Source organism: Varanus komodoensis, unplaced genomic scaffold (assembly GCF_004798865.1).
Source record: "Varanus komodoensis strain SLA01 unplaced genomic scaffold, ASM479886v1 scaffold12, whole genome shotgun sequence".
Taxonomy (NCBI): domain Eukaryota; kingdom Metazoa; phylum Chordata; class Lepidosauria; order Squamata; family Varanidae; genus Varanus; species Varanus komodoensis.
In genome coordinates this window covers 25,843,966-25,867,489 of record NW_025335349.1, presented here as the reverse complement: position 1 = coordinate 25,867,489, position 23,524 = coordinate 25,843,966, and the positions used below count along the sequence as shown (strand labels likewise).

At 47.4% G+C, this 23,524-nt stretch overlaps 2 protein-coding genes across 3 annotated transcripts in view; both read left to right on the top strand.

The window, feature by feature from the left end:
- Positions 1 to 23,524, top strand: part of ACVRL1 (activin A receptor like type 1) — a 57,423-nt gene that overhangs the window by 27,136 nt on the left and 6,763 nt on the right. For both annotated transcript variants that reach the window (XM_044422002.1, XM_044422003.1), the window contains 6 exons: positions 569 to 786; positions 1,869 to 1,968; positions 5,338 to 5,484; positions 8,337 to 8,612; positions 9,939 to 10,136; positions 18,882 to 19,012. In XM_044422002.1, coding sequence (XP_044277937.1) covers positions 569 to 786; positions 1,869 to 1,968; positions 5,338 to 5,484; positions 8,337 to 8,612; positions 9,939 to 10,136; positions 18,882 to 19,012 — 1,070 coding nt within the window. The remainder of the gene's footprint in view (positions 1 to 568; positions 787 to 1,868; positions 1,969 to 5,337; positions 5,485 to 8,336; positions 8,613 to 9,938; positions 10,137 to 18,881; positions 19,013 to 23,524) is intronic.
- The window catches only part of ACVR1B (activin A receptor type 1B), a 60,893-nt gene continuing 56,251 nt past the window's right edge, over positions 18,883 to 23,524 (top strand). The window contains exon 1 of the mRNA XM_044422001.1: positions 18,883 to 19,012. The gene's annotated coding sequence lies outside the window, so the exon portion shown is untranslated. The remainder of the gene's footprint in view (positions 19,013 to 23,524) is intronic.

The window sequence follows — 23,524 nt, the reverse complement described above, 5'->3', positions numbered from 1 at the left end:
AAATGAACTTCTCCTTCTCCTTCTCAGGACAAGATAGGAACATGATATAAAAACAAAATTGTCAGCCATATGCAATGCACATGTTCCAGTCCTGATGATTATGAGTGTTCCTTTGGGCTGAGGAAGTTGTCTCCTTTTGTACATAGCCAATGCTTTGGCATGAATGGCATAGCACTGGATACACTTCAGTGGATCAACAGCAAGGTTGCAACTGGTGGGACAAGATATCAATATGCTCTCCTCCCCACTGTAGCCCTTTACATGCCCTCTAAATCTCCAGATGGTCCCCCACATTTGGAGGGAGGTTGCAGGGAGGAGAAGAGGACACAGAAGTCTTGTTCTGCCAACAGGATTCAACAAATGGTTGACTTATAGCAAGGGTAGGAAGAAGGTTGATCTCAAGATGTTTTGGATTCAAGTCCCAAAAGCCTCCATCAGCATGGCCAGTGGTCAGGAATGCTGGGAACTGAAGTGCAAAACATGGTTTTCTGCCCACCCCAGGCCTATAGGATTCATCACCATCATAAAGGTAAGGATAAGCAAATGGATTTCATTTTCTTCCATTCAGGTGAAGAGGAGACCAAAGAGGAGAGTCTGTCCCTCAGAGATCTTCTCCTGATTATCCTGGTTCCTCTGTTTGCCCTGTTGCTCCTTGCTGTGCTGGTCATCCTCCTGGTTCGGAAAGTGGTCCGGAAGCAGCAGAGACAAATGCAGTTTGGGTCCTGTGAACTGGGGGACATGGATATCATATTGAAGACATCCTTGATTGGCGACAGTACCTTAGAGGTAAGTAGTGGTCAAGAAATAGCACCTCAGAGCCCCACCACTTTGAATACAAGAAGCCTCTTGAGCTTCTCTGCTTGCTTTGGCTGCAAGTTTCCAGCAGCCCCTACAAAAGGAAGCAAGAAACGGCTACTGGTGGGCTGGTCAAGGATTTTGCTCTCTGTTGTCTCTCAGACACATCTGCTTTGGGGTTGGTTGCCTTTGCCTTGCTCTGCCCTATTTCAGTGCTTCCCAGAATGTTTGTCTCCTCTTCCCCCTTGCAACCTGCTTGTTCACGTGCTTCTTGCTCTGGGCCAGACCATGGTGGTGGCAAGGAAAGGGTGGTAGATGCCATGGCCTTCTTGCTCACTGGCTCTCTGCCTGTCGTGCCAGCAAGTGGTAGCAAGGATGAGAAAGAGGAGGAGGAGCAAAAGCAGCTGGTGCTAGTGATGGGGAAGAGGTAGAGCACAAAATATCCCGTACTCAAGGACTGAGCACAGCTTGCGCGTGGGTTGTCACTGAATGGTGGGTTGTGGTTGAAACATGTTGCCGTATTGTCTGAAGCCACTGTAACAAACCATGGTTTTCATACCACAACTAGGCTGCAGCTCACAAAACAAAAACAAAAGATGGGCTCTCTTCATGGATTGTTTGTGACTGACAAACCATGGTTTGTGTGGCTAATGAAGCACAGCTGAGTTCAGATAGCACAATAACCCATGGTTCCGTAACAGTCTGTATTCAAGCCTTGTCTGAACCCAGTCACTGAGCAGAGAGGCTTGCTGAAGATCTGCAGAAGCCTGGAGTTGGCACTGTTGCTGTCCATGACTTGGCTTGTCCTCCGGCACGTCTCGTCACCACCACCTCCAAAGCCATTGTCTGGCTCCTCCTGGGAAAGAACCCCTGAATCCAGCTACATTTCCCCTCATAACTGGCTTGGCCTGAACGTGTGAAGGCAGCGTTTTCTGGGATGGGATGATAGTTCAATAGGCTCCATCCAAAAGGGTTCCAGTGCAATAGGGTGCACTGACATCAGATTTTGGTTTGCCTCAAAATGTGGCTCATTCCTCAGACCTTCATCCTGTGTTCCTAATTGTGCTGTTTAGGACTTGCTGAATGATGACTGCACCACCGGAAGCGGCTCAGGATTGCCGTTCCTTGTCCAAAGAACGGTGGCTCGGCAGATCACCCTGGTTGAATGTGTTGGTAAGCAAAAATACAGTCAAGCCCATGTGTGAGCTTCACCACTGGAGAGCTGCCTAGCATGTGGGAAAGGCATATTAGAGGCAACACCACCTGGAACTGCAGGAGCACGCAGAGAGCTGCGGGCATGCCTGGCAGAGCAGTGCAACAGATGTCTCTGAGACCGGCCCACTCAAACTGCTCCTACAGGCAGGGAATATGGGTGTGTATGGGAGGATCCCGCCTTTGATTCCCCTCCTGATGTGGCCCAGATCATCAGCAGGTACATAAGCCTGCCTGATCTGTGATTCATACCTGCTTATTGTACCACTCAGCTCACACTCTGAGATACCTTGCTAAAGACACCCTCTATGTCTAGGGTGGCAAAGCTCTTGGGGGCTACATTCCAGTTCTGGGGAAAGCCAAATCCTAGAGAGAGAGTACAAACGAGCGAGAGAGAGAGCGCGCGCGTGCGCGAGAGCGCGCGCGTGCACACAGGACCCAGTGGGAGAAAACCTGCACAAATCAGCAGCAAATTGGGCACGTGGCTGTCTGGAGAGCCACAGAAGGCCAGATGGAGACAGACAGGAGACATTTAACCTGTACTCCCCCATACTGATTGTCCTCTGCAGCCCTCCCCCTCTCCCACCTCCATCCGAGCATCTTGCCGGCACCACTCTGCCCAGTTTGCCTCGGGACTACAATAAGCTCAGGTATGGAGGAAAGGCCAGGAAAAGGAGAGAAATGAGCAGTTGGGGAAGGGTGAAGAACCCTCTGCTGCTGATTTGCCTCTACAGATGCACCCCCTTGCCCATGCCACCTGTTTCTGTCCTTCTCTGAGAGCTTTCTTTTCATGTGTTAGAAAGTAGCAGCATTCATGCGCCAAATGTAATGCACATTCTCACGCAGGAATCATGAAAAGCCTGTTAGGAGGGGTGGCTGATGATGAAGCAGTGTGAAAACCAGGGTAGTTAGTGAGAGGACAGCTGTGGGAGGGTGCATTTGAGAAACAGAAGGGTGTGTGGGAGATTCATGCCCCATAGGCAGCCACTATTCTTCCCTCTAATGCGGGGTGGGCAGATAATGATGCCCATAACAAATAAGCTAATTTTTAATTGTTTTTAATTTTTAAAATTGTTTTAAAAAATATATGTTTTAATTGTTCAGAGCCTGAAGAAGGGGGTGGGCATCACATGAGGAGGGACCAAGGGGCAAAAAGGCATTTGCCCAGCAATTGCCCAGCCCTGCTATATATAAAGGAACGTTGTGACAGATTGAAAGATTACATCAGTTAAGATGTTATAGGAGCTCAGAATATGAGCTTTTCTACACAAGGCATTTATCATAAGAGATCTGTAGGGCAATCTAGAAATGAAAATAATCGTGTACTTATTTCCTGCTTGTGGTTGTTTACAGGTTGTTTGGATGATGTCACAACATTCCAGCTTTGCTTCTGTTTTTTAAGAATACCTGTCTAGAGAGGGGGAAAAAATCCCTTCTTATTTATTTAAAAATAAAACAACCACAATGAAACAGCAATAAATAACAATTAACCAAAAAGTACAAATTAAATAAGTTAAATAAAAGCAACGGTTAAACATTAAAATTTAAATTAGTTTTTAAAATAACAGTTAAATAGGTTTTAACCTGGTGCCGAAAAGAATATAAACTCGGTGCCAGGCGTACCTCTCCAGGGAGAGCATTCCATAATCTGGGTGCTACTGCAGAGAAGGCCCTCCTCCGAGTAGATGTCCTTTTTACCTCCTTCAGGGAGGGTTCTCGGAGCAGGGCCTCTCCCGCAGATCTTAAGGAGTGTGAGGGCATATAAGGATATGAGGGCATATAAGTAATTGTGATATTCCACAATTGGACAGCTCTACCTAGAAAGGGAAAGTGATATGTGTAGCGCTTGGATCTCAGTTCTATGAATAAACCAAAAGTACATACAGCGACAAGGAAGTGTGCAAGAATGCAGCTGAATCTAAATTGTATTATTAGAAGCCATGGAGATCTTTAGAAATACTTAACTATAGTCACAGCAATTCATATATTGTGTGTCCAGTTTTTTAGTTTATATGAGCATGCCTACAGTTCAAAACACTGATTCAGTATTAATCTTGTTGATCACTTTATGCTTCAGATAAGCATAATTTTTTATTATTATTTTTAAAGTAAAGCTTATATGTTCCTTCATGCATTCAGCGGTTTCCCCCACTGTGTTTCAAATAATCTGCAAACTTTGGTGGCATCACACTTACTAGCCAGTCAGTACTCTCCACAGACAGTTTTCATCCTGCTTAAACTGATCAGATTAGATAACTGCAGAGCCAGTTTTCAGAAGTCATCCTGGGAGAGAGAAGCCTGGGTGCCTGTGCATGAGATGTAGTAAATGATCTGTCTGCCTGCATTCTCCATTATGCAGCAATTAGCTCCCCAGATAGCATATCAGGCTATCAAATCTCTTGCTAGTTAAGGCAAAGGGTGTGACTACACCTTGCAGTGGCCTTTCTTTTCTCTTCATTTTGTGGGAAACGCAAACTCATACGAAGTGTGATTGTCTGAACTGTTTGCCCCAAGCAAGAGTGGCAGATTTGCATGTTACCATAAAGCATGTCAGGAGTGGCGATATTCAGGAAGACTCAGAATTTCATATTCCATATGCCTCCTGCTAGGGATTTCTTGCTATTAGCAAGAACTCCAGGATCAGCACCAGCCAGCTCTGCATTTTGGAAAGCCCCTGAGCAAGACACTCTCAAAGGGCCCCCTCTCTCAGTGAGTTTCTCTTCTCACCTGCTGCTCTTCTCTTTCTCCTCATCCTGCTGCTTGCTCGCTTGACAGGCAGGCAGGCTGAGAGCCAGGAAGCAGGCAGGCTGGGGCTTCTCCTGCTCCTCCCCATCCCCACCCTGCTGTCTGGGCCAGAGCAGGAGGCAGCCGAACAAGCAGGGTGCTGTGGGGAAGAGGAGGAGCTGGGCCAGAGAGACCCATCAGTGGGAGGCAGATGATCAAGTAGGTTGCCATGATGAAGAAGAGAAGTAAGTCTCTCCAGTGGAGCCATGCTGGGGTGTGGGCCTTTGGCAGGTGCCCTGCAATACCTACCTTGGACACTGTTGTGTGTAACAGTGGATAGCTGGCTTGTCAATGGATGAACAGAGTGCTGGACTGAATGGACCATTGGTCAGATGCAGCATGGCTTCTCTTAAGTTCTTATGACAGTTCCTGCAAACTCTCCAGCAGGTTCAGATTCTTCCTCTTCGTAGTCCACGTCCGTGGCCTAGCCAGGGAGCATGGGCGCTGATCTACCCAAGTGCATGTTTGGGAGCCACAGAGCAGCTCAGGGAAGAGAACATTTGCACAGGTAGGCAAAATCCAACGTAACCATTGTCCCCTCAACAGGCAAAGGACGCTACGGGGAGGTATGGCGCGGGACCTGGCATGGGGAGAATGTGGCTGTCAAGATCTTCTCGTCCCGGGATGAGCAGTCGTGGTTCCGCGAGACCGAGATTTACAACACAGTGCTACTGAGGCATGACAACATCTTAGGTGAGCTGTCCTGCCAGAAATGCAGATAAATCAGTGCCTTGATATCCCAAGTGGCTGTAGACAGGCCAATCATTGTCCTGTGTTCCGATACCAGGGGATGAATTGGACAGATGGATTGATTTGCAGCATTTTTACCACCCTCGTCAGCACAAAAGGGCCAAATATTACTAACAAAATGGTCCCTGCTTTCAGGCTTACAGTCTAAAAGACACAACACTGAAGGAACAGGGCTTGGGAGGGAAGAGGTAAAAAGCAACATTCAGGCCCAGTTCTTCATTTCAAAGTCCTTGCAGATGCTTTTCTCTGGCAAGGAAGGGCAAAGCAAGCTCTCCCTTTTCTGGCTGATGAATGATGGGGGGCGGGGGGCAGGCTGCTATCCTCCGGAGCATAATGCATATCTTAAAGCAGGGAGCACAGCCTTTCAGAGGCCTTTAGTTCTCTGGCCAATGGATGAGACCAGGGCCTGCAGTCCCAGGGAAATGTCACTTGGAAGCGGGTACCTCCTGGCAGGGAGCAGTGCTGCAGGCTCCCTGTAGCTGCTCCCACTTGGCTCACATTAGGAGGGTATATCCTCATGTCCCAATGTTCTGATATTTGTTTATTTTTACATTTATAGGCTGCTGAATAACCCACCAGGGCTCTCTAAACAGTGTGCAACAATAAAATACAAGCTATGACATTACAATTCTCAGTAACAATTTTTTTTAAAATCCCAAATGCTAGTACAGCATGATATCTTAAAACAATCACTTATTAAAATCAGGTCTCAAAATGCCTACAGAAAAGGACAGTCTTTGCCTGGTGCCAGAACAAAAGTAGTGATGGCGCTTGGCAAACCTCTCTAGGAGGCCCATTTCAAAGGTGAGGGGCAGCCACTGAGAAGGCCCTTCTTCTATTTACCATCCCTCTTACTTCCTTTATGGATGGCTCTTTCAGAAGGGCCTCGTCACAGTTCTTAATGGGCAGGTACACAAATAGCAGGATATACCCTGGGATGAGTTCTCTGGTCAGTACTTCATGCCTGTCTTTGGCATCCCAAAGTCAAAAACTTGAGAGAGCTGAGCAAGTGAACTGAAGGAAAGCAAGAGGATATTTGCATATTTGTAGTTATAACAAGCACTCTGAGCAAATTACCAATTTTTAAAAGAATAAAGTACAGTACAAAATGACAAATTGCACAGGAATAGAAAAACATTAAGCCCTGTGTGGTAAAAACCTGAAAAATAAATCAAAGAACACCTTGGGAGCAAAGCAAGGTATTTGCCTGTTGCTGAAAGGATAACAATGCAGGCACCGGGCAAGCTTCTTTTGGGAAGGCATCCCATAAACAGAGCACCACAAGGGAGAAGGCCCTTCTTCTTCAGGTCTTTGTGCCTCATGCAAATGGGCTTTGCTCCTGCCTGGAGCCTGTTACCTGGAAGATTAAAAGCAAAGAACATTTGGGGAGGAACCCCTCCCCTCCCACAATAGCACAGCTGAGAAGGCTCTTTCTCTTGTGGCTGCTTGCCTAGCATCCTCCAGCTGGGGCACCCAGAGGAGGGCCTCCAAAAAAAGACGTGAGGCTTTGAGCAGGTACATATGGAAGGAGACAATCCTATATGCACTCTGGTCCCAAGCCAGTCAGGGATTTAGAACAAAACCCCAACATTCTGAATTCGGCTCAGATGTGGGTTGAAGGCCCGTGCCACTGCTGAAGCACTGGAGTCACAAAGCACTATGGGCCGGCCCCAGCTAGTAGCCAAGCAGCTCTAGTTTTAACTCCCTGAAAGTTTCTGAGCTCTGGAGATTCCCATAACATGGATAACTGTTGCTGGGCTATACCTGTCCAGATAAGGTCACTGCTGGTATGTCAACCTATGCTGAGAAAAGGTGCTCCTGACCACCAAAGCCACCTGTGCTTCAGGTGACAGGGTTGGACACAGAAGTAACCCCGGCTGGGCAGCTGATCTTCTGAATGTGTTGGGCAGGCAAGCCTCCAATTTGTCTGGACCAGAAAACCATGTCTCTGCATCCCTGGGGATGCTAAAACAGGAGTGGGGTTACCACACCCTAAAGCCACAGGCCCAGAACATTTCTCTGACAAGCCCCAGGAGCTTCAGGATTCACCAAATGGGGCAGGAGGTGAGGGCGGAACCATTGCAGCAGTACATGAAGCAAAAAAGCAAAATGAGCCAGGAAGAACCGTACTGGCAGGCACCCTTCCCAGCAGATGGGGGAGTGGCAAGGAAAGCGGTTGACCTTAGAAGGGAGAGGTTATAGCTTGGTGGGAACATGCTTTGTATGTGTAAGGAAGACCCTGGCAAAGACCTTGCAAAAGGAATTCCAATCCAGGTGCTGGGTATTTGTCTTGGATAAAGACGAGGTGCAGAAGAACCTCAAGCCAGGGGGCTGAATCCAGCCCTCCAGTGTACCCTAAAGACCACACTGCCTTCTTCGGGCCCCACCCTTTCCCCTCAAAGGGTCAATTGTTTGGGTTTTCCTCCTTTTGTGCAGCCCGCTCCCCGCATTCTAAAAGTTTGAAATGCCCTCCTGGGGTTTATTACTGGCAGTAAGGGTTCTCAGTTAAGAGAGGCTTGCATTTTGGGCCTGCCCTGTTTGCCTTTGGCCTGCGCACCGCTGGAATGTGGCCCTGAGAGCTTTTCCAAAGTGGAATTTGACCCCCAGGCTGAAAGAGGTTCTGTGCCCCAATAGATAAAGGCAGTCCCATCTTTTTTTATGGAACCAGCAAGTGGCAAGGATGTATGTTCACAAGCAGGTGTTCTCAGCCATTTGGATCTCTTTCTGGAACAGCCCTCTTACAAGCTGCAGCATGCAGCCCATTCCTGAGCTCTCCTTTGGTTCTCCATCCACAGGATTCATTGCCTCTGACATGACGTCAAGGAACTCCAGCACACAGCTGTGGCTGATCACGCACTACCACGAGCACGGCTCCCTGTACGACTACCTGCAGTGCACTGTGCTGGACGTGGAGACCTGCCTGCGCCTGGCCAGCTCCATTATCTGCGGGCTGCTTCACCTGCACGTGGAGATCTTTGGGACCCAGGGCAAGCCGGCCATCGCTCACCGCGACCTGAAAAGCAGGAACATTCTGGTCAAGAACAACAAGCAGTGCTGCATTGCCGATCTGGGTGAGGAAATGTTGGCTGCTGGCCATGCCATTTGGGCAGGCCAGGGCTGCTGGTGCCCTCCGCTGCTGTAGCAATGTAGGAAGTCTGGGAAATTTCCCTGTCTCTGGCCCTCAGTTTGATTGATTGATTGATTGATTGATTGACTGAGTATTTATTTATTTATTTGGAACACTTATATGCTGCCCCATTCGCAAAAGCCTCGGGGCGGCTTCCAATACAAATAAATAACTATACAAACACATTAAAAATCTGGAGACATCCCTGCATAAATATAAAAACAATAAATAAATTAACAATTAAAATAATGTTTAAATAAAAAGGTCTTGGCCTGGCGCCGAAAAACAGAGGGCAACTGCTGCCCTGTGCTGCCCCACCCCCCCACCCCTGCTGTACTATAACAAACTTAGAGTACTATAGACTTTGGAACAGACTCCTAAGAGCAGTCCGGGTCTGCCATATGCTACCAGTCATAGGATCACTAGCCAGTCACACCAGCTGGGGGAGCCTGTGCTCAGATGTGGAAATCAATCCGACCCTGAGAATATAAGCCAGTCCCACCTCCTGAGAAGTACAAGGATGTTTTCTCAGTCACCCATACCACTGCTTTATCTCTAGTGAGTTTCCTGGGAAGAACAGGTACCGCTTCCCGCCCCCATTCCACCATCAAAAGTGTAAGTCTTAGGGTGCTTCTGCACAAGGCTTTTGTGGTGCTGCTCCCCACCCCCCACAAACACACCTCATTCACAGAAGTTGTGGGGGGGTAAATATCATCTCAGGACTCTTCCCTGCCACTTCTTCTGTTCTTTCTCTTAATGCTGAAAATCTGTTAAGGAGCAAATAGTCCCACAGTGCCTTCTGACTGTTAGTGCTAAGAGCCGCCTGGGAACTCCCTGGCTAGGTCCTTAATCAGTGCTGTTGATGGCTAAGCAAGGCTGTGGTACCCATGGACCACAAAGGATAAGCATCCAGTCCACCATGCAGAGGCACCAGCAGTCTCCTCCGCTCAGCTTGTACACCAAGCCATAACCACAGCTTCAGGCTCATTTCTTGAAGGCGATCAATGCCATGCCAGAGTGCTAGAATTCAGTGTTGCTTACATGTGCCTCCCCCACCCCCGCACCCCATATTTACTTCTCTGGTGCAGGATGGTGTCCGTGTTCCCATTTTGCAGAGAAACTGGGGCACAGAGACATGAGAGGCTCTGCTCCATGTCACAACAGGCTTGGCAGGAGTTTGAAACAGACTCTTGTCAGGGAAGCACTGAAATCGTGGTTACCCTCCCGGACAAGCACCCTTCTCAGCACCGGCATGTTTGTTTCCTCGCAGGCCTGGCGGTCATGCACTCCCAGAGCAGCGACTACTTGGACATTGGGAACAACCCGCGGGTGGGCACCAAGCGCTACATGGCCCCGGAGGTTTTAGATGAACAGATTCGTATGGATTGCTTTGAATCCTTCAAGCGGACTGACATCTGGGCATACGGCCTCGTCCTCTGGGAGATCACCCGGAGAACAATCGTTAATGGTAAGGGAGAGCGAATGAAACACACACAAACTGGCAGTTCAGATGCATTCATCTAGGTTAGAAAGGAGAGCACTGCAAGAGCATGGCAGGGAGAACTCAGCTTTTGGTGAGCATACCATCTCTGCTGTGCTCATAATCAGGCGGGGTTTGTTCCCCCTTCCACATACACTCACTCTTTGCTTGTTTGTAACCTTCTTCATTTGTTTGTGACCTCCAAAGCCACAGTTTGATCTGTTTTCCCACTATTTCCCTAAAACATTTCTTTATTTACATGCAGCCTTTTTACCCAGCACTTCAGCCAAACAGGCTCTCAAAGTGTCTTTCATCAGATCAATATCAAACAAGCCCCTGCCTTAATGGATCAGGCTTAAGATCCATCTAGTCCAGCTGCCAGGCAGTTCTTGGACACCAAGCACAAGAACAACAGCCCTCTGGCACTGTTTTTCCCAGCCTCTGGTATTCAAAGGTACACTGCCTCTGAATTTGGAGGATCCGCTCAACTGTCACGGTTATTAACATGGCATTTTGCTGCAAGGGTGGTGGTTGGGCTCTCATGCAACCATCTTGGTGCTAGTGGCTGCAGCAACACCTCTCCATGCTGGTCCCCATCCTGTGGCAAGAGAGCCACGTGAATTTGCCACTCCGTGCAAGTTTCAGCTTTCAGCACAAGATTACAAATGATCCAAAAGCAAAGTTTGCAGCAATATGCCAAAAGTGAGAGCATGCACGTGGTGCTGATCACAGACTAGGAGGCAGCAAAGACTGGCTTCTGAAGCACTTCTCCCACAACTAGTGGGTGCTCAAGGGTCTTGTGAACAGATGCTAAAAGGCTTATCCAGAAGCCAGCTCAGGAGACTTTGAGTTCTCTCTTCAGAGGACCACTAGAGGTTTTAAAGCATGGGTGGGTAACTTGATGTTGTGGGAGTCCAGGTCCCATTAGCCCCAGCCAGCACAGACAATGAGTGGGGATGATGAGAAGTATAGTCCAACAGTGTCTTGGGGGCATAAGTTGCTCACTCATGTTTTAAGGGGGCTGTTTAAACTTCAGACACAGCAGCTGGGTAAATCTCGCATTTTGGACATACAGTCGCAGCTGCAGTCAGAGAATGGAATGAGATCCTGGCCAGTGCACCACCATCTCCCTTTCACTTGGCTCCCCATGCAGAAATAATCGCTAATCCAGTCTGCTAATGTGAAAGTTTTCGACTGGTCTAGCTGGATGTTGTTTTTCTTTTTCCTTTTTTCCTCCTTTTCCACACAAACGATTAGCTGTAAATTATAAACACTGTAATCTAGTGTCAGCGCCCAGCTCACTGATTAAAGGGACCATTAGACTCAATCAGCACTTTGTTTGCTCAGCTCTGATTAGGAAACAAGCAGCATCACAGTTCAGTCTGGCAGAGAGCCTCTTCCATGGAGCTTCTGGTATCCTCTGGCCAAAGCAGCAAAGTCGTTCCTGCTCTTATTCTCAGAAAGGAGCAGAGGCCTTAGATGGCCCCTTCTTGCTTTATTTTTTCTCCTACTCCCTTCATGTGCATTTAGCGAGGGGTCCAGGAAATGGCTCCAGGGATACAGCTTGTAACATGAAAAACATGCTGTACAAGTTTGCAGCATGAACAGGTTCTGGGTCAGCTGCCTGCAAGTTAAGCAGATCTGATGCACTTTGGGACTGCAAGTTCGTACCTGTGCAGTTGTAAGCACACAGAAGAACAGAACAGCCGTGTCTGCAAACCGTTTCTTTCTCAGGGAACAACAGGGCTTGATCAGTCCCTTTCATCCTGCAGACCTGCGCATGGTATGCACACGAAAGGACAGCCAGTGTGGTGCAGCAGTTTGAGCAGGATTAGGGCCAGCTGCTCTCCCCAAATGTTTTGGACTACAACTCCTATAAACCCCAACCAGCAGAGCTAATAATTTTTTTATTTTCGATTTATAGCCTGCCTTTTTCCTACAAAGGGCTCAAGGCAGCTTACATCTCCTTCTCCATCTTATCCCCACAACAACAACCCTGTGAGGTAGGTTGGGCTGAGAGTCTGTGACTGGCCCAAAGTCACCCAGCTGGCTCCATGGCTGAGCGGGGACTAGAACCCAGATCCTCTGAGTCCCAGTCCCATGCTCTTAACCACTACACCACACTGATAATCAGGGATTATCAGGACTGTAGTTCAAAAATCTGGACAACCACAAGTTGCTCTCCTCTAGATTGGATGGCAGGCATGGGACTAAGCAGGCAAGTCTCAGATCCCAGCCCTGAAAGTTACTGGGCAACCTTGGGCCAGTCATTCTCTCTGTGTCTAGCCTACTTTGCAGGGGTATTATGTGGATACAATAAGTGAGGGAGAATCTTGTACTGAGCTCCTCAGAAGAAAAGTAGGCAAAATGTAGTCAATACCAAGCCACCCTGATCTCCACCTATTCAGAAGAAACTGCAGACTCCACACAAGCAGGGTTGTTCTGGGCCTGTATCACGTAGTTACAAAGAAGGCAGTAAGGGGCAGGAAGCACCATCCTGTGAATCATAGTTCTTATGAAAGACAGGCACTGCCTCTGGTCTGCTTTGTGAGCTGCTTGCTTTGGTTCTGCAGTTATGATCTGTCATCTCTCAAGTTCCTTCTTTAACCCAAGCTAGGCGGAGTCTGTTGAGTGCTGAGACCTTGCAGGCAGGACCAGTTGATGCCTTGTGTCTTTCTATTCATCATGATACCACTCTGTTTGCCTCCTGCTGCTTAGATTCTTCTCAAATTTCAGAAAAGCCTCCCATCATCCCCCACTGAGTAGACTTATTGGAACTTGCAATCCTGCACTTCTGGAGGGCCACAAGTTGCCCACCTCTACATTACAGTGATGTCAGTCATGTTTCATTTTGGCCTTTTCTGAGGTGCAGTTTATAGGTTGTATCCAATGTTAGTCTAACTTAAGTCCCATTCATTTCAATGGGCTTATTCTAAGTAAGCTTAACATAGGATAAACTCCTATATTACGGCAAAGGAGCCTTATTCTCATCCCTGACTGACCCTTGACAGCAGAAATGAGCGACCTAAAAGAAAATAGTCATTAATTAAAAAGCAAAAGAATCTCCTAATCAAGGCACAGATTGGTCAAGCTAATCCTCTTTCTCCTGCTGAATAAACAGTGCTAACTGATAAGCCTATTATTTTCACAGTTCATAACCTTTAATTGGATACACTCGCACGCACAAACTGTGCTCCCAATTGTTGCCTAGTGTGTAGGATTGGGCCTAGGAAAAGGGTTGCCTGGCTTGCTTCGAAGGACAACTGTGTGGATGGGGTTGATTCCAACAAGGCACAGCAGGTACTTCCTTGGGTGTCAGGAGAACAAAAACATGTTTTCCGGCCCAGGTGGGTTCTATTTTCAGTGCTGAAGAGTGGGCAGCCATCCCCGGTAAGCCAAGACCAGCTGCCACGGGTTCTAGGGGAGCGGGTATTTTGGCCAGCAGGTGGCACTAGAAGCATAAAGTGCTGGGAAAAGCTGCCGGGCCATGTCCGAGCCTGCTTTCCTGGAACGTTCAGGGCCACGGCTTCACAGTAACTAGCTGGGACTGGAGACCAGTTCAGGCATTATGTGTCTGGGTGGTGGGGGAAGCTGGTACACATGTAGTTGGACCCGCACGGGACATTGGCCTGGGAGAATCCTGCTGGCTTCTTCCTAACAGAGGCACGCGGAGACTTATTTTCGAAGCGGAGTGATCATGATTCCCTCTGTATTAAGTTCTAACCGTAACACTTCTTCTTAAAATTCTATTGCACTTCATGTTTGGCCCCTTTCATGTACACAATCGATATGTGCTATGTTTCTACAACTTTTGTGTCACAGAGCTCCTTAGTATTCCTTTTAAAGATGCAGTAGATATGTCTGGAACCCTTTCCTGGGCACAACTGATACCTGTTGCTATTCGCTGGAGTTGTCCCTGCATGCTTTTCCACCCCTGAACTGGAGGATTCAGGGGCATTGCCACTGCACATCTACCAAAGTGAAGCACCATAAATGTACCCACAGAAGGTTATAGCATACCCTATTCAATTCATTTCCTGGTGCTTGCTATTTTCTTCAGCATATCACAACATAAATCCAACATGTGTGTCTTCGGATTTCTGCCATGATTATCAGAGGATATTGCAACCAACCAAGCCTGTCAACATGATCGATCAGTACTAGCATTTTCCTGCAATCCAAGTGCAGGTGCTTAACATTTCAGATTTGCAGAGGTGTTGCTGGTTGACTGTTGCCAGACAAAGCACCAATAGGTGCATTTAAAGTGCATGCACACTCACTTACTTCCTGTTCCTTTCAGGGTTTAATATCATAGCTGGTCATTGGAAATTAAATCAAAATGTTTTTCACATGTTAAGATCAAGGGGCTGGTGGGACTTGTTTCTGTCAAAGCACATGGGATTTCACTGTAAGATATTAGTGCCACCAGCGACCACGGTGAGAAGTTTGTGTACAAGAAATTGTCAGTCGTTTTTGCAATGTGAAACCACACTGGCTGTAGCATGATCCCTGTATGACTGCTGCAAGTGGTTCCCAAGATTGGTTTTTATTTGCCGTTGGGAAGGAAGGAAGGCACAGACAATTCTCATGAAACTTTACTGTTGCCATCCTCCTTTATTCCAAGAGCTTTTCTGCACAAGGCATTTATCATGTGCTCATCCTTCTCTACTCATGGCAGTTTACAGGTTCTTTAGGCAATATTGTGACTCTCCAGTTTCACTTCTATATCTAAGGAGCACTTTCTGTGCTCCATAATGCAGTGGTTAATTGACCCTATCAAAACAGTTGTCCAATCATCCCGAAGCAAGGCTGCTTTTTTAAGAGCTAGGAACGTACAGTATTATGTGTCAAAGCAAATTAAAAGGGTGTTTTCCTACCTGTGTAATGGCACTGTTCCACTTCACCACAACATCACCTAAGGGTTCTATAGCAGAAAAGCAGGAGGCAATATTGTGACTCTCCAGTTTCACTTCTATATCTAAGGAGCACTTTCTGTGCTCCATAATGCAGTGGTTAATTGACCCTATCAAAACAGTTGTCCAATCATCCCGAAGCAAGGCTGCTTTTTTAAGAGCTAGGAACGTACAGTATTATGTGTCAAAGCAAATTAAAAGGGTGTTTTCCTACCTGTGTAATGGCACTGTTCCACTTCACCACAACATCACCTAAGGGTTCTATAGCAGAAAAGCAGGAAAGGACACATAATTTGTATTGTGATCAGATCTGTTTTGCAATGAAACTGAAGATAGATACAGCGGATTATCATCCTCATGTAGCAAAGCCCAACTTTGCTCTTTGCAGAAGTTCTGTATGCCTGACATACCTTTCTACAGGCACTCTGTAACACTTCTGCAACATGTCCTTTGTATAGAACTGCACATGTGCTGGAAACAGCACCTTTCTTTGTGTACATTAGAATTCCCATTAGCAGTCAGAGCAGCCAGAGTGCATCCCAGAGAATTGCTTCTTCCCCCAATCCCATACCCTGAGGCTGCCTGCAAGGCCAGCCCCAAGTATTCCCCCATAAACTTATTGCCAAGTTATGCATGCTCAGGATGGCACTGTCAAATGGTGGCATAGTTATGGTCGTATTCTGCACATGTTTTACATTATTTTAGCAAATTCCACTCCTTTGCTTTAAAAGGGAAGCGCAGCCACTCTCCAGCAGACAACTTTCAGATCTGGCTTGCCTGGAGTTCCAAGTAATGACAGCTCTCACAATGGCTCTGGAGCTTTTCTTATGAGTCAGGGTGAGGTGTGTCAGATCCCTGCTACCTCACAAGCAGAGATGGGGAAAGGGGAAACCTTGGGGCTTCTGCAGTGCCCCTTCCTACCTGCAGGAAGACTGGGGGTGGGGGGCGCAGTGGTACCTGACCCCGTGCCAGGCACATTGGAGGGCCCATGCCAGGAAGCCACATGGCAGGGCTTATAAGCAACTCCAGGCTTCCTGCATCATCTGAACCTTCCCACTGTCTCTGATGCTCTGACTGCAAAAAGTTAAATGCTCTCTCAAATCAAATGCTGGCAAATCAGAACATTAAGCCTGGCTCCAGGTTTTGGACACTCGAGAACTTGTTGCTGTATTGGTATGTTGAACAGAACTGGTGTCAAATGCTATGCAGATTCTCACAGGATGGGGAAGCATTGAGATAACAGAATTGGTGCACTTTGTCCCCATGCAGCCTGTTTGCGCAATGACGCCACTTATGCCTTTAGCTGCCTGTGCGATATAAGATATGATACAGTTCATATCTTTCTGAGGTTTCCCACACACAGGAAACAGGTTCAAGTACTTCATTGGAAAGTATATGCTTCTGGAAACATTTCAACATGCCCTTAAAGAAACAGCAGCCAGATGAAAATGCACCCATATGCAGAACGGGCAGCATTCACAGGAGACTTTCTGAACAAAAATCACTTTGCTACATAATGTTTTTATACATTGGGAGATGGAAAGTCATCCTTGCTATGAAATGGAAAAAAATGTAGTGGGAATGTGTTCCGTGTTGATTTGTGCCTCTTCAGAAAGATCATTCAGATTTCAAGCGGGGCCAATGACAAGGGTGGGCTTGGTTGGGCACCTGCCAAGGCCCCCTGCTGACATGAGCCCCTGGACTTGCTCGACCTCTGCAACCAAGTGTTCACGTGCCTTTCCCTGTTGCCCAGCGAATGGTGATGGTAGCGTGGAGGAGGAGCCACGGAGGAGGAGGCTCGACAGTAGCAAATGACAGTGATGGCAAGAAGGCAGACTTACTGAGGGAAGGAGCCACTGGAGTGTGGGGCTCGTCCAAGCCCTGGAGCCAGGACTAACTGCAAGGAACCCTGGGGGCAGAGACTGCCCATGCACCCTGGTGGGATGTCTGCCAGCGGGAGCTACAGCACCAGGGGTCTCCCACAGGCATCAAGCCTGATCCCCCCACAACAGGGAAAGCAAGTGTGGTGGTCTTCTTTCCCCCACCAGAGTGAACAGAAGCTGTTTACCTCTATGGGAGGAAGTGACAGAGTTCACTCAGGCACACCACCAGTGGAGCAAGAGCTAAACACACTCCATGTTGCTGGTGAACCCATTAAGTCCAGCTTAGCCATGGGAAGATGTGCCTTAGTTATATTCTGCATGCTTTCAGAGCAGGGCCAAGAATTTTGCTAGTTGTGGTGAAGAGCCTGATGGTGCTTCTTGCATCCCATGTTCAAAACCCAACAGGAATGACATTGAATTTTACTTCAGAGTTGGGGATGGGGCAGTGCCTAAAAGCAGCAGGTGCAGGGTAGGCTATTTAGGCATCTCATCCCACACCTTGCTCTTGCCTTCTAACATCTGTAGCCTGAGGCCACTGCCTCACTCTGCCTAAAGGTAGGGCCAGCCCTGCTTCAGTCTGAGGGCTCCTGGTGCTGCTAATAAGTATTTGTCGTGCAGCATTTCCATCTTTTTTCCTTAATGTATTTTCTCTTAGAGATATAAGACAGAGGAAGTATTGGGAGAACATGAGGAGGTAAGGAGTAGACACCCGTTCCGCCCATTCATATCACATGAATGAAGCAAGGGGGTGGGGCTGTAAATGCTTTATCTGGATACAACCCTTGTTTTTTACTACTGTAAAATGCTTGATGTCAGCCTTCCCCACGACTGGACTGCAAATCCCAGAATCCCCAGACAATGGCCCTACTGGATGGGAATTCTGGGAGTGGCAACCCAAATGCCTCTGAAAGCCACCAGGCTGGGGAAGGCTGCTCTACATGGGGCTGCCTTTGGAAAGTTTATGGAAACTTCCACTGGTCCAAAATGCTGCAGCCAATTTATTGAATGGGGCCAGCAATAGGAAGCCTGTGACTCCCTTAACAGCTGCTCTGGTTGCCATTCCATTTCCAGCCAGATTCAAAGTGCTGGCTATCACCTAGAAGGCCATATATGGCACGGGACCAGGTTGTTTGAAAGACTGCATTCTCCCATATGGGCTACCCAGATGTAAGATCCTTGGAAGAGCCCTTCTGGTCATTGCTGGAGAAACACTTGGCAGAAACACAACATAGGACTTTCTCACTGCCTGCTCCCAAACTGCTTTCCTGCTTGAGAAGGCCAGACCTGGTCCTTCCATCAGTAGGTGAAGACATTTGCCTATAGGCAGTGCTGCTGATTTCCTACTAAAGTAGGTTTTAACCTGGTGAATGCCATTGTTTCTTTCCCACTGATGTGTTTTTATGTTATCTGTACTACGTTTGCACTGAGTTTATCATTGAGTTTATTATTTTAGCCATAACATTGTTATTTTGACTGTGCTTGTTAGCAAATAAGCACTATTTTTAGTGGGAAGGCAGGATGTCAATTTAAATAAATCAATGCATTCATCTACACATGGAAATGAAAGAGAGCCCATGAAAAATTAAACGTTCTCCTACATGCATCAACCTGTCCCTTCTTTCTGCCAGTCTCTGCCCTGTGTTCCAGCTTGTGAGAATGGCAGAGCCATGGTGGCCTATGGCAGTGAGACGGATGCTGCACACCGCTGCAGATGCGTTTAGACCAACTTCCCCAAGCTGGTACTTGCCAGAAGTTTTGAGCTACAACTCTGATAACTTCTGAGCACTGGCTGTGTTAACTGATGGGAGTTGCAGCCCCAAACAACATCTGGGGGATGCTGGGTTTGGGAATAGTCTTGGGCATATTTGTATGGACAGCAATTGCATGCTGCACCTCAAGCTTTGCCCTCGCTGCCATTGCATCTTTTCTGCCTGCAGGGATTGTAGAAGATTACAAGCCTCCTTTCTTTGATATGGTGCCGATCGACCCCAGCTTTGAAGATATGAGGAAAGTGGTTTGCATTGACCAGCAGACACCCACGATCCCAAATAGGTTGTACTCTGACCCGGTAAGTGACACAGCAGGGCTGGAAAGGGCAGCTTTCTTCTAAGTGGGGTGCTTGCTAGCAAAGAAGCCAGCTCTGCTTCGAGGCTCTCCTCCACCGTTGGGGAAGAACTAAAGAGGGTCTTGTTAGATGTGAACTGAGTGTCCCAGGGAAATCCATGTGACTGGCCTGGAGGGAAACTGAGTGACACCTGCTTTACCTGGAGAGAAAAAACCCTAACAACTAGGGCTGCTGAGCTGCAACCTGGAGACCTGAAGCCACCAATTATCCAGAAGATACAGTGCCCAGAGGCACGCTCTCCCATCACAGGCAACTCAAGGGCAGGCATGGCTGGGTACCCAGCAGCAGCCCACTGGCAAGAGCCCCCTGGACTTGTCCCTCTTCACCTAGGCCACCTGCCGGCTCACCTGCCTGTGGCTCTGGCCAGGAGCAGGAGATGGCCTGCCCTGCCCACTCCCTGGCTCTTTGGCTGCCAGTCAGGCCAGCACGTGGCAGTGATGGGAAGAACGAGGAGGAGGAGCAAGCACAGCTGGGGATACGATACGGGCAGTGAGGACAGAGGATTATGGCAGGTGGGGGCTCCTGGAAAGTGTCTTCTCCAAGAGACCTCAGAAGCCTGGAGCTGGCACTGTCCCGTAGCCTTTTTGGCTCTGCTCCCTTTCCCTGCTGCAGCAAGCCGTACTCCAGGAGTGCTGTGCAACATGCCAGAGACAGTGAATGAACGAACTGAGGGAGCAATAGGCAAGAGAAGGAGCCATCTCTCCCTCTTAATCAGACATCTCTGACGGGGTTTGTGCCCAACAAAGCAGCTGTAATCGTAGAGCACAGATCTCAAGTCCTTATTGTGAATGAAACAGGCGAGCCCGTAAGGCAGAACTCTGTATGCTTCGTGCTCCTGTCTGCAATCACACCATACGAGGGTGGGATTTGGGGTGCAATAGGGTGCAAACTTCAGCTCCCTGGGAAGAAGCTCAGCATGATTTCAAAGGGAGAGGCAGGAACTGCTTTGCAGAGGGAAAGACTGTGAAGATCAGAGAATACATATGTGTGGGCAGGAATCTCAGGGGGCTCAGGAGGCCTACTTGGACTTTGGGTGGTCAGGAAATAAGAGCACAAGCACAGAGCTGCTCACCACCCCACACGATATTTGTAAAATAAGCAAAAGGGAGCACCAGGCTGCTTTTTGCAAGTTATTCAGGTTATCTCACCTGGCTTTTCCTCATGCAGACAAGACATTATGCCCCTGGCTAGCAAAGTCTTGTCCAAAAGGGCTGCATTTTTGACCAAGCAGGGCCTGAAGGGAAGGGCCAGCAACCACCATTCTCTCTCTCTACTGTTTTGCTTCTCCAAAAGCCCAACACAGAAAAGAGACTCTTTAACCCCTACCTTCCTAGTGTAAAACAACAGAGGTTTCAGCAGTGCCCAGGCAGCTCTTGATTCTTGTTTTCATGGGCCTTGGCTCTCACGAAGGACTTGGTAGGCAAGGAACATCTTTGAAGATGCTCCCCCACTAGGAGGTCTGGGTGGCAATAACATGAAGTTATCCCCTCTTGTCACAATAATCCTATGAGCTAAGTTAGCAGGAGGTAGTGATCACCCATTCTGCTTCATGGCATGTTACATGCAAATTGGATCCGGGGCTCCCTGTAGCAAGAGCCTCTATTGCTGTTCATCCTGGGAAGAGGAGCTTCAGGGGTCCTTTGCCTGCATTTCCACCACCAAAAGAGAAAGCTGGTGGGGTGTGTAATGAAGGGAGCTGGAAGGCCAATTCAAACCATCTGCTGCCTGCCCCATCAACCCAGAATGACCACGGGGCCAGCATCCTAGCTGCATCCTAGCCAATACCGCTTTCCTCATACTTAAGGAACTCTCTTGCTGCAGCACAGGCAGTTTTTAAACTCTGATGGTCTGGAGAGTTGATTCAATTAATCAACTTGAATGTACATTAAGCTGGGGTTAAGTTTCCCCACTACCACTTCTGAGTAAATGAAGAAGTCATATGACTACTTCACTATGCACCAGATCCTGATTTTTTTTAAAAAGGAAGACCATATTTTACCCCCACTTTCCAAAGCTTGATTTAGGACTATTGGAATCTAGCTGTTTGGTGAATCAATCGCATAACTCTTTCAACGCACCCAGAGGGGGAAATGCAAATGAATTTACACCAATTCTTTCTGTTGTTATACTAATGTTACACCAAAGAGGAGTGAAGTTGGCTGATTGCATCACATCCTGTGGCATGCATAGCTGCATAGTGGGTCAGGTTCAAAATGGGGACTTCGAATCTGACTCACAGCCCCAGGCTAAAGTTCTTTGATAATTGCAATCAATGATTGTTAGGAGTGAGAACCAGGCTTACCTCTGTGTGTTGCTTGCATATAGGAGCGTGCTGCCACTTTTCTAGAAGAGTCTTTTATAATTTAACTAACTCTAATAAACGTAAAAGAGATTAAAGCAGACAAGCTGGTTCCATATTTGAAAGGGCTCTCTGGGCTATGGGGGGTGGCAGCCGCCATAGAGAGATCAGCACTGGATGGCTGGGCTTAAGCGGCACTTTTAACTTCCCACAATGCCTTATAGGAATGGCATGTGTGTCACGTGCAAGGAGGTATCGTGGGAAAGAAAATGGCAGTTCAAATCCAGCCAATAGGGGTTGTGCCAAGCTGTTATGTTGTGCCATTCAGAAATGGTGCCTAGAATAACATGATTGATAATATTTTATGAAAAGAAATGGAAATGGAACAATAAAGAACAACAAATTTGGTAACAGCAGCAAGATTTGATAGTAGCAAAGAACTGGAAAGAGAAATAAGATTTCCAGTTAACTGATTGGTATAAAGAAATCAGGAATATAGCTGTTAAGTTGACATGTGGAATTAAGGTGAAAAGGCGAAAAAAAACTTGATAAATAAGAAAGATTTTAATGATATATTGAGCTTGTTTGTTGAACATGTATTAATAAAAGGAAAGGGTATTAAACCTTCAGATGACTCAGTGCAATTCTGGAAGGGAGTACTCCTGAAAGAGGAAATTTAGTAGAAGTAAGGAAGAAGGAAATGAAGGAATAAATACCATGTAGCCATGGTCCCAATGGAGGGGTGCACTAGTAGTTTTCTATTTTTTGTATCTTGTGTGTTTTTTCTTTTTCTTCTTTATGATGTATTTTTATCTTCGTATTGTTTAAAAAAGAAATGGTGCCTGGAAGCACCAGGCACAACATCACAGCTGTTCTAAAGCAAGCCATGGTTGGCTGCCATGCAAGCCAGATCACTGAGTGTAGCAGATACTACTTGCCATCTGCCCGTCTGAGTGATAGTTCATCCACTGCAGGATACAAGGGCTTTGTGTGCAGTTTGCCACTGGGATTCATCCCCAAGTGAGTATTATAGGAGCCAACTTCATTTAAAAAACAAACACACAAATAGGTTTTCAGTCACTTGCATTGTGCAGTCCCCTTGTAGCTGGATGGTGTGAGCATTTTTGCAGCAGCCTGCTGCTTGGCTAGTAGCTAGGCATGGCTTTTGGAACTTAGCCTTGGCAAACTTTGTTAAGGAGGGTAGCCTCTAGTCCTAATTGGTCAGTGTTCCAAACTGTTTGAAAATTGACAGGGGTCTAAACTGGACACGGAACCAATGATTGGTTCAAAATTGAGAAAGGAGTTCTGCAAGGCTGCATACTGTCGCCCTGCCTATTTAACTTATATGCAGAGCACATCATGAGAAAGGCGGGGCTAGATGAATCACCAGTTGGAATTAAGATTGCTGGGAGAAATATCAACAACCTCAGATACGCAGATGTTACCACTCTAATGGCAGAAAGTGAAGAGGAACTAAAGAGCCTCTTGATGCGGGTGAAGGAAGAGAGTGCAAAAGTTGGCTTGAAACGCAACAATAAGAAAACTAAGATCATGGCATCCGGTCCTCTCACTTCCTGGCAAATAGATGGGGAAGAAATGGAGGTAGTGACAGATTTCCTGGGCTCCAAGATCACCGCAGATGGGGACTGCAGCCAAGAAATTAAAAGATGCTTGCTCCTGGGGAGGAAAGCTATGGCAAATCTAGACAGCATAGTAAAAAGCAGAGACATCATCCTGCCAACAAAAGTGTGTATAGTCAAGACTGTGGTTTTCCCAGTTGCAATGTATGGCTGTGAAAGCTGGACCATAAGGAAGGCTGAGCGCCGAAGGATTGAGGCCTTTGAATTGTGTTGCTGGAGGAGACTCCTGCAAGTCCCTTGGACCGCAAGGCGATCAAACAAGTCAGTCCTAGAGGAGATCAACCCTGATTTTTAGAAGGCCAGATACTGAAGATGAAACTCAAATACTTTGGCCACCTAATGAGGAGGAAGGACTCCCTGGAGAAGAGCCTAATGCTGGGAACAATAGATGGCAAAAGAAGAAGGGGATGGCAGAGAATGAGGTGGCTGGATGGAGTCACTGAAGCAGTCAGTGTGAGCTTGAGTGGACTCTGGGGGATGGTGGAGGACAGGAAGGCCTGGAGGAATGTTGTCCAA